The sequence below is a fragment of the Gossypium hirsutum genome, chromosome D08 (assembly GCF_007990345.1).
Source record: "Gossypium hirsutum isolate 1008001.06 chromosome D08, Gossypium_hirsutum_v2.1, whole genome shotgun sequence".
NCBI classification, from domain to species: Eukaryota; Viridiplantae; Streptophyta; class Magnoliopsida; order Malvales; family Malvaceae; genus Gossypium; species Gossypium hirsutum.
Genome location: NC_053444.1, coordinates 52477767 through 52496041, shown reverse-complemented (window position 1 = coordinate 52496041; position 18275 = coordinate 52477767). Strand labels below are relative to the sequence as shown.

General features: G+C 32.4%; 2 protein-coding genes and 1 non-coding gene across 3 annotated transcripts; 1 reads left to right on the top strand and 2 right to left on the bottom strand.

The window, feature by feature from the left end:
- Positions 1 to 3936: 3936 nt before the first annotated feature.
- LOC107900244 (ethylene-responsive transcription factor 13) lies at positions 3937 to 5157 on the bottom strand. The gene has a single exon (XM_016825926.2). It carries the CDS (start codon positions 4989 to 4991, stop codon positions 4257 to 4259), a length of 735 nt encoding a protein of 244 aa, XP_016681415.2. The 5' UTR covers positions 4992 to 5157; the 3' UTR covers positions 3937 to 4256.
- Positions 5158 to 6405: 1248 nt separating this feature from the next.
- Positions 6406 to 7772, top strand: LOC107900245 (ethylene-responsive transcription factor 13). Its single transcript, XM_016825928.2, has one exon. The coding sequence runs from the start codon at positions 6594 to 6596 to the stop codon at positions 7164 to 7166; it is 573 nt and encodes a 190-aa protein (XP_016681417.1). The 5' UTR covers positions 6406 to 6593; the 3' UTR covers positions 7167 to 7772.
- A 10124-nt stretch (positions 7773 to 17896) lies between these two features.
- LOC121220442 (small nucleolar RNA R71) lies at positions 17897 to 18000 on the bottom strand. Its single transcript, XR_005917644.1, has one exon. It is a non-coding gene; the product is annotated as a small nucleolar RNA R71 (small nucleolar RNA).
- Positions 18001 to 18275: the final 275 nt, after the last annotated feature.

Below are 18275 nucleotides of genomic sequence, written 5' to 3'. Positions count from 1 at the left end.
GCAGTTGAGGTCGTTAATCGGAGTTGAAATTAATTAGATTAAGGGACTTATTAAATAAATAGACCAATATTTATATGGGTTTTGATAATGGATGATTATGAGGTTATTATATATATTATATGTATGTTAATTATATTGAAATAATTAAGTTAGTAAATTATAATAAAAAGAAAATGATAATAAAATAAAAGAAACAAATAGCTTAGTGGGGAAGAGAAAAACAAATTTAAACTTCATTATTTCTTGCATGCCAAACTTGGGAGGGGGAAGAAGCATTTTCGGCCTTAATCTTTTAACTCTTGGAACTCAAATTGGTGAGTAAACTTTGGTCCTTTTTGCATAAATTTTATGTTTTCGGAACCTTGAGGTCATAAGTTAGATTGCCTGGAATTTTTAGAATTGTTAATGTTGTGGAAAATGTTATCTTTGAGGGATTTAAGTTTTCGAAGTTGTTTTGATAGATTTTGGGTTGGAAGTTAAGTGAGACTACCTTGTAGAGTGAATTTAGGAAATTTTGCATTAAGGACTAATTTATATAAAAATTTACTAATTGAGGGACTAAATGGATAACTTATGGTAAATATAGGGACTGTTTTGAGACTATGTATTTTGCTGGAAATTGTTGGTTGAGGTATTAAATTGCATGATATGAGAAATTATTACTTTAAGTAGTGATTTAGTTAGTATTAGCTTTAAAGGAGTTAAGTGTTATAAATTAAAATGTCATGGTGTTAAATTATAAATTTCAAGAATTTAGGAACTGATAGTGAATTATATGTATATTCGATTAGCTATGGAAATTAAATGAGGATGAGATGAAGTTAATTTTTATGTTAAGGACTGAGTTGTGTAGTGACCAATTATTAAGGGTTAAATGTTGAAATATGATTTTATAATTGATTGTTAAATTAAACTATTGAAGTTTTGAGTTAGTTAATTGAATTAGATTATTGTATTTAGATCAAGAAACGAGTAAAGTGGTTGTTAATCGAGGGAAGGAGAAAGTTGTCGCTCGATCACTGAAAACTATAATAAATTCGGTAAGTTCGTAGTGTTTGGACTCGAACTCTATTTATTTAATTTAAATAATTGATTATTACTTTGATATCTTAATTATATTTATATATATGCAAATGATTAAATTATGAAATGAGAAATTGTGAATTATATATATGAAATGTGGCATTATGAAATGAATCAATAAATGATTAGAATTTAAATTGCTTGAATGAAATATTATAGAATTATATTGAATGTTTTGAAATTCGATCATGGGATATAGCATAATTGATTAATGCGAAAGATTGATTATGAATTGATGGAATGTGGAATTATGCAATCGAAATTGTCGGTTTATCTGACTAGCGTTGGGCGCAACTCATCATTGGCACATCCAACTAGTGCAGGGCACAACTATTGTCGGTTATTCGACTAGCGTTGGGCACAATCTTTGTTGATTTATTCGACTAGTCGGTTTATCCGGCTAGCGCTGGGCACAACCTTTTCCAGTTTATCTTACTAGTGCTGGGCACACCATTATATTTGTCGGTTTACCCGACTAGCGTTGGGCGCAACTTTCGTCGATTCGTTCAACTAGTGCTAGGCCCATCTATCGTCAGTTATCCGACTAGTGCTGGGCACAAATCTCTATTACGATTTATATCCATTAGGCACTGGGTGCCATCCATTAAATGACTCGTACAAATTAGGTATAATAAAAACATTGAAGAAGATTGGTAAACGAGAATTATTAAGAAAGATATATATAATTATGTATACTTGGGTTGAATTCAATGATAACCAAATTGGATTAAGCTTTATATGAATTAATTTATGAAATAATGGTTATTAAATGAAATTGTAGCTCTTGAGTCAAGTAAAGTATTCGTTAATTGATTGTTATCTTATGTGCAGGTTAGGTACCTACTTTTGATTGACATTTCGGCATCCAACATTAATCCCAAAATCAAGTTGGTGATATATTTCTTTTGTGTCTTGGCATGTACCTAGGTTGTCAATATTGAAACAATGATATTTTGATTATGGTTAATTCTAGTGAAGGTTACTTGTATTGAATGTAGTTTTTAAGTTGTGAATGATGTGTTACTTTAAAACATAGTTATATATAGAGGTTTGGAGTTATTTATGTAAATGCTTTCACATGGTGGTTATTCTAGTGAATTGGTCACTTTGGTATTATGATATTGATGTGCTTGAATTAGTATTAGAAGAAAGTCTATATATATGTACTCATGTTTATATATATATATTTGGTCATTTGGTTGATGTTAGAATGTGAGAGCTTGGTTTGAGTTATGCGTCTATTTATCTTGCTTTATTGAATGTTAAATTCTTGTTGAGGTGCCTTTGAATGGCACATGAATTGTAGGATTATGATATGTATGTTTTTTTTTTACTTGTTTGAGTACAATTTTGGTCATGGTTTTAATGTGGTTTTAGGTTTGGCTTGGGAACCAAGATAGATGGAAAAAATGCCTTGTTTTAGAAGTAAAATTTGGTGCACATAGCCTAGGACACGGGTTACCATACGGCCATGTGTCTCACATGGTTTATCCACACGGCTGTGTGTCGTAATGATTTAGGTGCAGATTTCACACAGCCTGGCACATGACCTGCGACACGACCGTGTGTCTTAAAATAGTTAGTTACACGGTTTGAGGCACGGCTTGTGACATGGCCGTGTGACCCAACATTAAATGCACACACGGGCTGGGACACGGCTTGCGACAAGACCGTGTGTCTTAAAATGATTAGTTACACGGTCTAAAACATGACCTACGACACGGTCGTGTGACCCAACATTGAATGCACACACGGGCTGGGACACGACTTTGTGTCTAGATTTCGAATGTCTACACGATCTGGGTTGTGACACACGGCCATGTGTCCCCTATTTTCAAAATTTTCAACTTTTTCCTAACTTTTCCATTTTGTTTCGAATCGACCCTAGAATGTTTCCAAACTATTTTTAGGGTCCCGTAAACTCAATTCAAGGCCTGTAAGTGTATGGTTGTTATAATTGCAATGTGATTAATTGTTTATATTCATGGTTGGATATTTATGACTAAGTAATGATAAAGGTTTAAATTGAGGTTGTAATATTCCGTGACCCTACTTCGGCGACGAAGACGGGTTAGGGGTGTTACAAAACTAGCCACTATCATAGTTGGCTATGGGACAATCAATACAACAGGCAACAAATTGAAATCGATAAAATCAAAGAAAATCATGGAAGTGTGTCGATGACTCATAATTATAGAAATTGATTGCATGATGGTAGTGTATATGATTAAGGAATTCTTGCTTGACGACTCTTGTCAAGAAAATCAAGGAAGTGTGTCAACAGTTTTTGACAGTCAAGTTCCAATTTGTGAGTAGGGAAGGAAATATGATCGCTGATTGGCTAGCCCGATCATGTCTTTCTAATGATGTTAATTTAGTTACTATTAATGTTCTTATGCTTCATGTTAGGAGACTACTTTTAGAGGATAAAATAGGTGATCCCCATGTAAGAATAATTTGATTTAAGGCAATGCGGTATATTCTCTTATTTATCAAAATATATATATATATAAAAAAAAGAGAGAAGGAAGTTAGAACCTTCATGAGATGACATACACCCGCTACTACAGCATTCGACGTGGACATCATTTGATAGAACACTTTATTTGGGGAGGAACGACACAAACATCAACAATTGGGTTTGATATTCATTAACACTAATATTTGTTTATAATCGTTTTGTCCTTGTACCAAAAAATTAACATTATAAATATTTAAATAAAAGAAATAGAATTTAGTTAGCAAATTTTAACTTGGGAACAAAAAAACCACTAGTTAGAATGGGTTTCCTAACTTCTCAATTTTTTTCTCAAACCCTACAATTAAGATGAAATTAGACAAGTAATCAGATGATTTAAACCAAAGCCAAATTGTTTATTAGAATAAATCAATCGAACAACCACCTTAAATCTTACAAAATGTTTTATCACTCCTCAATTTTTCACTTCCCGAAGAAACGAAGTAAAATTGGGAAAAAAAAAAGAAAAAGAAAAACAGATGCAATTAAGAGGCTTTAACACCGATCCAGATTCAAATGACCAGTTTTGATCACAAAAAAAAAACTTGTTTTTTTGGTGCTAATCTTCCTCAATTAATCTTATTTTTTGAAAATAAAATTGGTTGGTTGGACTCTTTTTAAATAACTAGAAAATCCAAAACTGGCCTCCAGGTTTTCAAGAACTCATCTGAATCACCTCCGTAGGCGCCGTGGAGTTAGTTACAGCAGCCGTACTCTTCCTTCTCTTTGGCGACGTTGTGGAAGCTGAAGGAGGTTCCAGTGAGCGACGCCTTGAGCCGACTCTAATTGGCTCACAATAACTAGAGCCAATCAAGTGAGGGAAATTCAGTTTAGCCTTAGCCCCACGCATTTTGAAAGCGGCTTTATCGTAAGCCAATGCAGCATCCTCAGGTGTCTCGTAAGTCCCCAGCCAAATCCTGGCACCGTTCCTCTTAGGATCCCTGATCTCCGCCGCGTACTTCCCCCACGGCCTTCTTCTCACCCCTTTTAAATTCGTCCCCCTCCTCGACGACGGCGGCAGCAGCACGTTGGGTTCACGCTCCACCACCTCCTTCAACTTTTCTTTCCCTTCACTACATGCCTCGGAGGACACTGTTGTTGAATCAGCCTCGTTCGAAGGACTCCACCCAGAGTTTGCCGCATCACGCAACGTACTGTAAACCAGCATATCCTCGGAATCATCAATCTTTAAAGGCAAATCCCCCCAATTTTCATTCAAAAAAACACCACTAAAACTTAAACACCGGTTATAGGAAGGTTGAAGAACAAAATTATCGCAGGTGGGAGTTGTTGTCGGCGGTGGCGGTGGAGATTCGTCAAAGCCATCAAAGAAACGTTGAAAAGATTCAAGGATGTTGAAATCTGATTCAGACAAGATCTCCACATTCATTTTGGGTTAAAAAAGAATGGATGAGCGATGAGTGTGACTAAGGATGTGAGAGTGAAGACGTGATTGTGATTTATATAGGAAGGAAGAAACAATCTGAGATTAATTTCTGTGCATCTTCCTGCGGCGTGCGGCATTATTGATTAATTAACTAAGCACATGCTGTATTTCTTTCACTAAATGCTCCAATGTTATTATTATTCCAGGTTTGTTTCTTTTATTAAAAAAACCAATATTCTTCCGGTTTATTTTATTTGTCCAAATATTCGTGAGTGATGGTCAGGTGATTGGGGGATTATACACATCACGTATATTCTTTTAACTCGGATTTAAAATTCAAAAGAAGTGGGAACGGGGAAGGAGGAAGGAAGGTTGGTCACCACGGATTCCGCCAAGATTTTAGGGTTTGGTGTTTACTAGGGTTGTTAGCACAGGTTTTTTACATGGAAAATATCTTTCATAATAAACTTAGGGGTTAGGTCAACCTTGTACTTTTTTTTATTGAAAATAGGTTTGTTTTAGTTTTTAATTTTGAAAAACTATAAAAATTTAATCACGTGGACTTAATAAGTTTTTCATCTTTTACATTTCATCAGGAATTCAAAGCTAAAAATTAAATTGCATTAACCCTAATTTTGAATGATGTGCATCAAAAATATTTTAATTTCTACAATTAAAATTATGATTTGAAAAATCATAAAAAAAAAGATCTTTGGACTTCTAGAAGTGGAGCTTTTAAATGACATAATTTTATTATTTTCATAAACTTAAATTGGGAGCTATTATTATTATTTTAATTTTTTTAACATTTTAATGTTTTTCACGACTTAATTGATTGAATTTTGAGATTTTATATTTAAATTTTAAATTTATTTCGACGAGTTAATATATTGAATTAATTATTTAATTCAACATTTTCAACTATCACTTTTAATTATAATTAGGGTAAACAACATCTATGATAAATTTTATTTTGGTTACTCTAATTTTTTTAATCAACCACTTTAAAAAAATAATTGTATAAATTAATCATTGGCGTGAAAATTTTTATTTTCTTTCAACAGATTATTGACTTGGCACGAAATGATTGATACGTAACGTAGTTTTTTTTTTTACTCTGAACTAAAGTTTAGAAACCGCTCCGGTAACTTTAAGGACTCAACAGGTTTATCATTTTTAATAAAAGTTGATTTCTAATTTATCATACATTTATTTATTTGATAAGCAATGGAAAAGCACAGGATGACGTCCTTGAATAAAGTGTTAATAGAAATAAAAGATAAAAGTTGAATGGTACACATCAGAACCATGTATTGGACAAAAGATTTTCCTTTCCAATGAAATAACAAGTGGAAGCTATGTTTTATATGTTAACAAATTTCTCCATAATAAGCACGTGTTTCAGTAAACTATATGTTATACTGTACAAGAGAAGACTGAAACTTCGATGAAAGTGGCAGAGAGCAACTCTTTTTGGACCAAATATAAACTTTAGGTTTTAGGTTATCTTCCAACAAGAGAGCGCTCTGTTCTTCATCACTTTCTTAAACAAATTACTAGCTTGCTTGGTTCATTCCCTAGGTTACTTACGGTTGAATACAAAACATGTTGACCGATCAGTCTGAGAGTAATTCAGTAATATCTGAGGATCTTGCCTTCTTGGACTCCTTTAGCCAGCATATTCTGGCTGATGATTCTGAGGCTTCTTTCACTTTGTTAGAAGACGTCGTCTCCTTCGACCGGCAGCCCTTATATGGCGGGGCTACTTCCAGCCTTCTCCGAAATCCATTGAACGTTGGCCCTCCTCAGCCTGTGGAAGTGAAGGCAAGTCAATTAGAAGAGGAAGCGGCGGTGGGTAGTGGGAAAAGGGTGAATTACAGGGGAGTGAGAAGGAGACCGTGGGGAAAGTATGCGGCGGAGATAAGGGATCCTAAGAAGAATGGGTTGAGGAATTGGCTAGGGACTTACCAAACGCCCGAAGATGCTGCTTTGGCTTATGATAAAGCCGCTTTCAAGATTCGTGGCTCAAAAGCTAAGCTCAATTTCCCTCACTTGATAGGCTCAAGTAACGTAGAACCCGTTAGAGTGGGTCCAAGGCGTCGCTCACCCCCTCTTAAATCGTCTTCTTCGTCTTTTTCCATAGTGGATAGCAGCAGCTCCACTATGCCGAAGCCATAATAAATGGAAAGTCAACTAGTTAATGGTTTGGTGCCTGCCGCTACTCATTTCATTTGATCTCTATTAATGGCGGGTTGGATCTGATTAATTAGCTTTCACTTTTCAACGCTTGAAATCTGATTAAGGCGATCCATCGAGTTTTAAGTCGAAGAAAGAAATTCTAAAATAAGGAATAATAGCACAAGTGGCCTTTGTATTTTAGATTTAGTACTAATATGGTACCTATACTGTCAAATGTGAACATTCGTTCCGTTTATTAATGTGATAAGGGTTCAAATTTGGAAGCTGATGTTCAGATTGGTTAAAGTGCAAGAACTGGGGATCGGGAATTGGAGTTGAAGCTACTGGGTTTTGAGGGAAGCAAGCACCTGTAATAATTTGTTCCTGTCCTCCATGGGTCTGCCATGGATTCTCGTTTTATGTCAGAGAAAATGTTGTCAGCTCTACTTAGAACTTAACCCTTTTTTAGGAAAAAATCTAGGGTGGTGCTGATATTGATATATATATATGTAAGTTCAGGGTTTCTGTTGTCATCTCCTTCGTGCTGAATGTATGAATATATCAGTTGATAAAGTAAAATAATTATAAATATGTATATTGGCAAATAAAAAAGTAAATTAAATTAATAATATACCATTAACACATGTAAGTGGATGGAGTCGTTATAATTTTCAATAATCATAAAAAATTAAGAAATAAGGGTGTATTTAATAAAGAAAAAAAACATGTATAAGTAAATAAACTCGTTACAATTTATGATATTCATACGTGCATAGAGGTTGGCATATAAAAAAAATTAATTTAATAATATCAGAAAACATGTACTATTTGATGAAATTTATTACAAATTATGATACATGAAGATTCATAAATAAAATAAATTACATATTAATTCAGTCGAATTCACCCACATATAAATTAAAACTCATTATAACAACGATTGATATATACATAATATAATGAAACATTTACGAGTAGATAAACTCGTCACAACTTATGATACTTGTAATGACTCAATTTCGCCCGGGACCAATTCACAAATAAATAAAAAATAAATTACAAATTAAAATAAAAATATTACAACCTCAAATAAAAAAAGAGAAAACACTTAAACATTTAAACATTTTCAGTAAAACAAAAGAAACCTATCCTCCTTGGCGTCGCTCCTCATGCCACGTCAGCATGCTCGTCCCGAGGTTTGCCCTTGCCGCCGTTTCACCAAAATGGCAAAGGTGCACGTCATTGCCCTCCGTTAACTTCGCCACCTGCAAGAAAAGAGCAAAAAAAAAGGACAGAGACAACGTGCAAGAACAGACGCAAAACAGTAGCAAAACATAAATAAACAGTGTAATATTCGCTATAAAGGCCATGATAATAGATTGTAATTTTTACACGGAGAGCAATCAAAAAAACAATACAAAAAGATTCAAAAGGTATCCGTTTTATTCGTTGTTTATTTTCAAAAAAATATAAAAAAAAATACAACAAAAACAAAAAAAAAAAAACCTTACCACTCTTGTTGCGTCGTCGCTGTGGGTGGGCAGATTCGTCGCCCTCGAGGAGAAATGACCCATCTCTGACGTGGAGGAGCCCTTGATTCTCTTGGGATTCGCTGGGGCTCTGTCGGAGGAAAGGGCGTGAGAGGGACGCTCAGGGGGCTGAAACTCCCTTTTCCTTTTTCTTTTGTTTTTTTTAAAAAATACAGAGGGAATCACCCTCTGATCTAGTCTTCCCTTTTTTAAAAAAAAACAAAAAAAATATAGACTTTTTAAATTCCGGCCATCGGAGATGACAGTCACTGTCGCCGATGATCGGTGCCCACGGCGAAGGACCACTGTCCCTGTGGCAGGACAAAGGAGAGACAAGAGAAAAAAAGAGAGAGAAAACTATTTTTATTTTAAAAAACCATTTGAAATGAATTTTTTTTTATTTTTTTAACTTATATAGACTAAACAAAACAACGCCATTTTGAAGTGGCTCCAAACGCCCCAAAACAAAGTCGTTTCGAAGTGGGGCCCAACGACTTGACCTGGATAGTAATAGGATCCATGCGTTTTCTTAAGAAAGGGTCTATTTATGCTTTCGGTCCTTTCGCTTTTTAATGGCATTTCAATCTAGTCCTATTTCTTTTTTCTCTTTTTAATTTGTACCACGTAATTTTGGTTTTGTTTCATTTTGGTCCTTCTGAGAAACGGTGCGCATAAGGACAGGGGATATTTTCCTATTCAATCCCTATCCTTTTTAATGCGTTACATTTTAATCCTTATTAGTCTATTTTTCTATTATTTACAATTTATACCCTCTAATTTAATTTAAATTTCAATTAAATCCTCTGTTTATTTAATTTCTACCTTTTTACAAATTGTTTTTATTTATTTATCTATTTTTCTTTCTTTTTTACACTTAAAAGTTAGATTGTTTATAGTCTTTTATTTGTGTATTTTTTTTATTATTGTCATTATCATTTTATTTTATTTCTTTTCTCGTTATTTTATTATTTCTTTTATTATTTTTCGACATTTTCATGTCATCATGTTTATTTATCCTTTTTAATTATGCATTTTCTATTTTTATTTTTATTTTAATTTACCTTATTTATTTTATTATTATGATCAGATTATTATCATGTCCGAATAAGTTAAATGCATGTCGTTTGAAGTGTTACGTTTGTTTCTTCGCACGATGCATAAAAAAGAAGATTTTTAAACCGAGGAAAATGTTCATTATTTTTGGAATTAGAAGAGTCGTGTTCCTAACTTACGAAATATAACTTCTTTCTAAAACCGAAATAGTCGAATATCCATTTCAAAAATATAAAAACGAGATTTAAATAACGATTAATACGGTGATTATTATGGCTTTCGAAAATTAAAGGCGTCATGTCCTAACTCACGGGGCATGATCCTTCTTCTCGATTAATTTGGAATAAAGTCTTTTCTATTAAAATATCTTAATACAAAGGGATCACATTTTAAATTCTCTTCAAATTTTCAATTTTCGACATTAAGACATCAAGTAATCAATTAGAAACCAATTTTGGGAGTAACGAGGGTGCTAATCCTTCTTCGTGCGTAATTGGCTTCCGAACCCATTTTTTGGATTTTTGTAGACCGAAAAAAATTGTTTTAGTAAATCAAGCTTATTATTAAAATGATCAAATTACGAGGTGATTCGATCACACATCATAAAAAAATTGATAACGACTCCCATTTTTCATTTTAAAATAAAAAGTTGATTTCAACAAAAAAAAAAGTTTCGACAATACTCAAGAGCCTTTCTAAATCTGTTGATGAACTTAAGATCCTTTCAGCATGACTACACTCTTCGGATGCTTGAGGTAGTTTGCTAGAGTTCTATTCTCTTATATTTGGGAATTCAATTTCAAGAATTTCAATCTTGCTAGTGATTCTATAGATTTTGAGTGAACAAAGAAAAAGTAATTGATTCCGGGGAGTTTGCAAAGAGGCTTTGGAAATCTTGAATTATGTTTCACCATGCTTATGAGTTTGAGTTCATGTCCACGATTTTGACTAAAACTCCATTGCATTTTCATGCATCAATTCCTTCATTTTCCACCTCAAACACGCATTCAAGTTTTTTAGCTGCAAGGCAGTTTAGAGAAATTTGCACGATCGTGTTTTTGGATTAAATCATCAAGGGAGGTCGAATTATCTGCTCTGTTTTATGAAGCTTAAGGAGTCGAAGCTTTTCGAATGGCTGTGCAACCAGGGGAACCGAATGCTGCCTAGGGAATATATCAAGCTATAGGATGAGAATTTGTATTTATAATTTTTTTATTATTTTTTCATAGTTTATGAGATTATAGTATTTCCATTCAACAAAAAGAAAAAAAATGTAAAAGATTTATGACTTGATTGAAAATCTTATCATTTTTAACTGCGGTCTCTAGAGATTCGAAGCTTCGTTTAATGATATAGGATGACATAGGATCCATTACATAATCAGATAATGGCAGAGTAATGTTTAGGTGTTTTCCTCGGTGTTGTAGAATAATGTAATGCATCATGTTTTTAAAGACATTGTTCAAGATTTGGACATGCCATACGACCACAAATGGGATTGGTCAAAGACAGGTGGCCATCTTTACCAGAGGCCGATGAACCCGAAACTCTTCGATACTTCTTGGCTTTTAATTGTTTCTTCTAGAAAATTCAATTATAAAGAAATAACCATGTATTCTTCACTTGCCAATTTTCTTTTGAAAACTTTATCTTAATTCAACACGTTTAATTAGTGGATAAATGAGGTGCTTCATTGCCTTTCAAAGTTCAAACTTTTTATATACGATTCTTAGTACACATATTTGATGAATAGCGTATTCATATTTTAACCCCTTCTCACCTATCATTCTTAACATTTTTATAAATTATACATGTTTAAAGTAGGTCCGACCCGTGTGGATAAAGTTTTCTTAAATTTGGGATAATTATGATCACTAAAATTTAAGAAAACAATATTTTTTTATATAATTTGGGATAATCTTAATCACCGAAATTTGTATTAGATATTATTTTTTACTTACTATTATACTTAGATATTGCGATTACTAAACTTTATTTTACCAAATTAATATTTAGAATACTACATTGTCTTAGTTTATCAAATTAAACTAAAAATATTATTAAATTTATCATTAAAAATCATAAATCTTATAAAAGATATCAAATTTTAAAAAACTTTGAGGGGTGAAACACAAATTTGTTTTTTTCTAAACACTAATTATAATATTAAATTAAAAATTTTCAAAACTCAAAAAACTTGAAAAGAAATTTTACAAAATTTAGTGGGATCGTGGGCTGCGAGCCCCCCATTTAACATGAGGACCAAATTATATTTTATTAAGCATGTAATTCTTTTATAATTTATTTATTTTGATAAGGAGAAAGGATAAGAGTTTTTTTTTACAATACCTAGAGTTATTTATAATTTCACATCAACCTTTAAATATGAGGATAAAACGCGCTTAAGCACGTTCGGATCTGCGTTCTCCTGCATGGATAACAATACTGATGCTAACCAACTTATAACTTAATCATTAAAAATAAAAATAAAAGTTGTCTTGATTAAATACAAGAGACTTGTGGTTAAAACTAAAGATTTGATATTCAATTTTTTATAAACTAAATATTTGATATTCAATTTTTTGCCACTCCAACTTTTGGATAAGAATTTAATTAAATAAAATAAAATAATACAAGCTTTATTTTGAAAACGAATAATATGTCTTGATCTGAATGGAGTTGTGGTAAAACTTTTATCAAACACCTGCTTAGTACAAATTCAAACTATGTTACCCCATTCCCTATGCCTATTATTGTACACAAAAAAATAATAATATAATTTTTTGTCCCTAAACTTGGCAACTAATTCCTTTAGTACTTGTACTTTTTTTTGTCACTTTGCTACTTCAACTTGATAACTAGGTCAATTTTGGTCCTTGAACAAGAAAAACATAAAAGTTTGACGATTTGACACTCTAAAATTATATTGCGTCATCACTTGGAAATTTAAAAATGTATATAAATTTTAATGTGATGATGTGATACAAACTCAGAGTGTCACATCCGAACTGATGGTTGAACCAATCAAGGCTATGATTTCTAATTCAATCAGTTTGATAACTAGACCAACAATAATGAATGAATTAATTAAAATTTCATAAAAATCTAAAAAATTAAAAAAATTATTAAACTCATTCAACATGTTCAATTGTCAATTCTTGTTTCAGTTTTCAAATTTTACCAACTTCAAGTAGTTTCTGACTCAATTGGTTCAACCCCTTTGTTCAAATTGTTATACCGACGACTTTCGGTCCAATCAGTCTGATCGACTAATTAGATTTTATTCCTGTAACATTGGTCACATCATCAAATCTTAATAGAATCCAAGTTCAAGGGTCAAAATAAATTTAATTACTAAATTTAGGTACCAAAATGAACTTAAGTACCCAGTTTAAGATCGAATGTTATATTATCCCTTTTTAAAAATTTTAAAATTACCCGACTTCATTTTTTAGTATCTTAGCTTATTAATTAATGACTAAGCATTTGATAAAAGCTCTAAATATAGTAAATACATTAATAAATGAATGTTCATACAACTTCCATAACCTATCAATAATTTATTTTTTGTAACATTTAAAGAATTTATAGGTACTTTAATTCTTTTATTTATATTTTTGTAACATATAGTAATTGCGACTTTATAAATAAAAATCTTATATAACCACGGGAGTTAGGTGAGATGGTAATAATCTCTCCTATATTAACCAGTGGTCGAGGGTTCGATCCTCGCCTTGGATATTGGAGTAGCTTTAAAACTCGTGGCCAGCATCTATCTTCTTAATGTTCCTACAAAATGCGGAAGATTAATTACTGGGCTCACTCCGGTAGATATTGAGAAATAAAAAAAAAATCATATACCTCATCCTCTTTACTATTCGACAAAATACAAATTCTAAATTGAAAATTAAGAGTGTATTTATTTTACTGAAAATCATTCATAGAATTTTTTTATATTTTATTTATATTTGCTTTATGGAAGATAATTTGATAAACGAAAAATGATTTACAAGTTAATAAAAAATAAGTTTAATTTACCCTTTTAGATATGATAATAAATTTTTGAGTTCATAAGATTATATAATGACACGTAATTATAAGTTAATTAGCATATATATATTTATATGGTCCAAGTGAGAGATTGTTCGATAATATGGGCATCACATATATAATAAGAATAATTATATGTTATTATTTACTACCATGAAAGATTAGCTCAAATTAAAAATAATCTAATTTGGTTAATACTTATTACTTTAGTTATTAAATAAAGTATAGGTGAAACATATATAGATATTCTAGAAAATAATTTTTTTATTAATGATGAGTTGATTAAAAATTAATATTAATGTGCAAAAATTATAAAATAGGGTTATGATCACCTAACCTTTTTGACATCCATCATAGAAAAGAGAAATACATATTCTTTAAAATACTTATGTGTTAATGGTTATGTAGAGATAACGATCAGCTAAGCAAAGTGTGTCTGAGCAAAATTGAGGTTATTGAATAAGCTTTGCAAGAACAAGGGAAGGATATAAATATCCCCAAATCTTATGGTGATGGTTCTGACCCTTGAGGAAATACAGAAAAGGTCAAAAAGACTAATCTCTTACCCATGACAATGATAGAGAGAACCAAATACAAGATCCTGGCAAGATTTGTAACATATTTCTGTAAACCTCAAGCCAGCGAATTGGTCTGCACAGCCCAAGGAGTTCGGTTGAAGATTGGATTTGACACAGATATTTGCTTCCTTTGGATCATGGTGATGTGATTCAAATTAATGGTAAAAATAATAATTTGGATTAAAACATAATTATAATGATATGGTGAGAATAGAAATGATCAGTAACATTTAACGACTTTAGAATCAATTGAATATATATATACAATAATTTTTTTTCTTGACCATTAAAGCTTTTGTAGGACATTCATTTGATATGAGATCAAATCCTATGATTTCCTTCTCATCTTAAATTTAATTTAAATTAAATAATAAAATGTAAATTAAAATTATATGGGTCTTTAAAGTATAATTAAAATTTATTAATATTATATTAATATTAAAATTTAGGGTTAAATCTCAAAACTACACATGAAATTTGATCTAATGTGCAATTTGGTATATGAACTTTAAGTTGATGCAATTATACATATGAAACCTTGATTATGGTTCAAATGTATACACGAAACTTTAATTTTGATTCAACTGTACACATTTAAAGAAATAAATACATCAATTTATTTATATATTAAATAAATATAATAATTTGTGTATGCAATATGTAAACATAAAATGATTTTATAAAGAGAATTGTGTAAGTGATTTTGTGAAAATTGAGTCAAATGAAAATCTTATGTATAAAAATGCACAAAAGCATGGTTCGTGTATTGTTTCTCGAAATGAGAATTTTCTTTCAAAATGAGAGTTGTTCTTCTCTTACTGAGTGAGTTGATTGAGTCTAATCTCAGATAGGTTTTATTGTTTTGAGTCTTCATTTTGCATCTTTAGGTATTCTTGATTTGGGTATTTTATTTTCCTTTAGGTCTTTTGTTTATTAAGTCTTGAATTTTGTGAGTCTGCTTTTGTTACCTAAGTTTTTATTCATATTTTCTTGATTGATTTCCATTTATTTGCAAAAGGAAAGAAATTCCTTATTCGATATTAACTTTCAATTTCTATTAAGGCAAATCTTATTTTTCTGGGGGTTGTTCTAGTATAGATGATTTAAAGATTTGTTTAAAGGAAAGTGACGATCAGAGTCTTACTTTGACAAGATTCATGGTGGTGGGGAAAATTAAGTTTGATAGGGTGCTCAACCGTAAGGCGATTTTGAGTATTCTTCAAGGGATTTGGCAAGGTGATGAGGTGTTGAGTGTCAGGGAGATTGGTATCAACATATTTATTGTTACTTTTGCCACAGAGTTAGGGACGAATCAAACTATGATGGATAGTTCATGGTCAGTGATCTGTCGCAATCCGTTGTAGTATATTAAACTACTTTCTATATTTAATGAGCTCGTAGGAAAGTAATTTAGTTATGTTTTTTTTAAGTTTTTAGTTTTAATATGGAGGTAATAAAAATAGAAATTTGAGTGATTTATATGACCTTGGGGGCCAAAGTAGGACTAAAGGTAAACTAATATGTTCGATAAGTGTGCAGGACAACATTTGGAAGCACAAAGACAGTGGATTGCTCCCGATGTTGCAACACAGAGCTTGGATGTCGCAACACAACAAACAGGGTACCAAAATGAGCAATCTGCCTTTGGTGTTGTGACACAACCTTGAAGATATGCCCTAACTAGTAAACTGTCTTCAGTGTCGCGACATAGGCTAGAAGGTGTCGCGACACTGACGTGACGAGATCACTTAATGAGCCAAGAGTATTTCCATCCGTACAATGAACTTTAACACAAAATAGTTAGCCAAATTAGGTCAAGGATTAGCGACCAACCCTAGGCCTATAAATAGAATTGTTCTAAACACTTTATGGATAACTTTTTACTTACTTTGATTTTCACTTTCAATTGTAACTTAGATTTCTTTTCAGTTGTAGTTTTTATTTTAGTTTTCTAGTTCGTTCTTCGCGAGGATCGAATTGTAGATCAGTCAACTCTTCGATAGATTACCGTTCGTGCATTTATAAATATATCGAGATTTTCATTATCTATGTTCTTGGTTTATTCGTAATTTTTATCTTTTTAATCAATTACATTGTATGTGTTAAATCCACGAGGAACTAATCCGAGAAGGGAGATTAACGAGTGGATGTGAGATTAATCAACATCTGTGTAGGGTTTCTTAGCGGATCAGCTGGTTAGGATAGGAAGAACTTTAAATCCTAGGCTTGACGACCTTAGGAAGTCATATACGTGGGAATGAACCCGAAATTGGTATTGCCTATCCATGAAAACCTTACTCCAATCCAGCCTGGACTGTGACATTGAGAGATAAGTAGTTCTTGCCGACTTATTAGGCTAGTGAAAGGCCGAAAGGCCCAACTAGGTTAATGACTAGTTGATTGGATAGAATCCAAAATAGGAGTTAATTATGAACATAGAAAGGATTTAGTCTTCTATAATTCCATATGATAAAATCTACAATTTGTCTTCACTATTGTTTTTATTATTTTTATAAGATAACTTTTTCTCATCACATTAGGATCAATCGTAATATAATTTAATTAGAGTACTAACTAGAACCGTTAGCGTAGAAGTTAATCTTAGTTTAGTCTCGCCTTCCTTAGGTACGATCCTCAGAGTACTGTAATACTTCGTTATAAAAACTATATTACAACCTAACCGGTATACTTGCGAACACAGCCTTAATTCATATAATTAGTTCCAGTATTCTTACTTCCGACTTTGGTACATCGGGACACAGTCAAGTTGTTGGCGTCGTTGTGAAGAGGCAACACCATTGAGTTAATTTTAAATTTTGTACTCAATAGGATAGTTAGGAAAATTTTAAATTATAGATACGATTTGTATTTTCTTTTTATTTTTATTAAGTTAATTTGCGAATCTTTTCTTTTCGTTGTGGATTTCAGTGTATGACTCAGAGTAGGAGCACAGTTATAGAGCCAACCACTAATCCAAAAAGACACATTCGCAGAAATTGTTGACGTTAACAACAACAGTAGATGCAAAAAAACCCGCCTACTGCGGTTGATCCTCCACGAGATAATCTATTTTTGACGATCCGTTTTTACTAGACTTAACACCACCACAACCACCACCACAATTGCCAATAGAGCCACCAATGGCTCGAGAAGAATACACTTTGAGAGACTATGTGCTACCGAATCTGAATGCGGTACAAGGCAATATTACGAGGCTAGCAATTACATCGAACAATTTTGAGATAAAGTCAACAATAATCCATATGATTCAGAACAATCTGCAATTCAGAGAAATTATGGCGGAGGACCCAAATAGGCACTTAAAATAGTTTCTCCAACTTTGTGATACTTTTAAATTTATTGGGGTTACTGACGACACTATTTATCTTCGGTTGTTCCCATTCTCCTTAATATATAGCGCTTTCTCTTGGTTAGACTCACATGCACCAGAATCCATCATGACATGGAATGAACTTGCAAAAATTTTTTGTACAAGTTCTTTCCTACCAGTAAGAGGGTCCAACTGAAAAGAGAGATCATAAATTTCAAGCAGATGAAAGGGGAGAGTTTTCATGAAGCTTGGGAGCGATTGAATTTGCTGATAAGATGCCCTCACCATGGTCTACTTGAATGGCTACGGTTACAAATGTTCTACAACGGCATGGAAGCACACTCGAGATCAAAACTCAATGGAGCTGTAGGAGGATCCTTGATGAATCGTACATACGAAGACGTCTATCAATTGATAAAGAACATGGCTATAAATTCTTGCTAGTGATCGAACGAGCGGTTCACTTACAGTTCGAGACCATCTACGACCAAAGCTGTCTATGAAGAGGATAAGTATCAACAGATTTTGGACAAGCTCAACTAATTAAAATCTACATCCAATAGGCCTA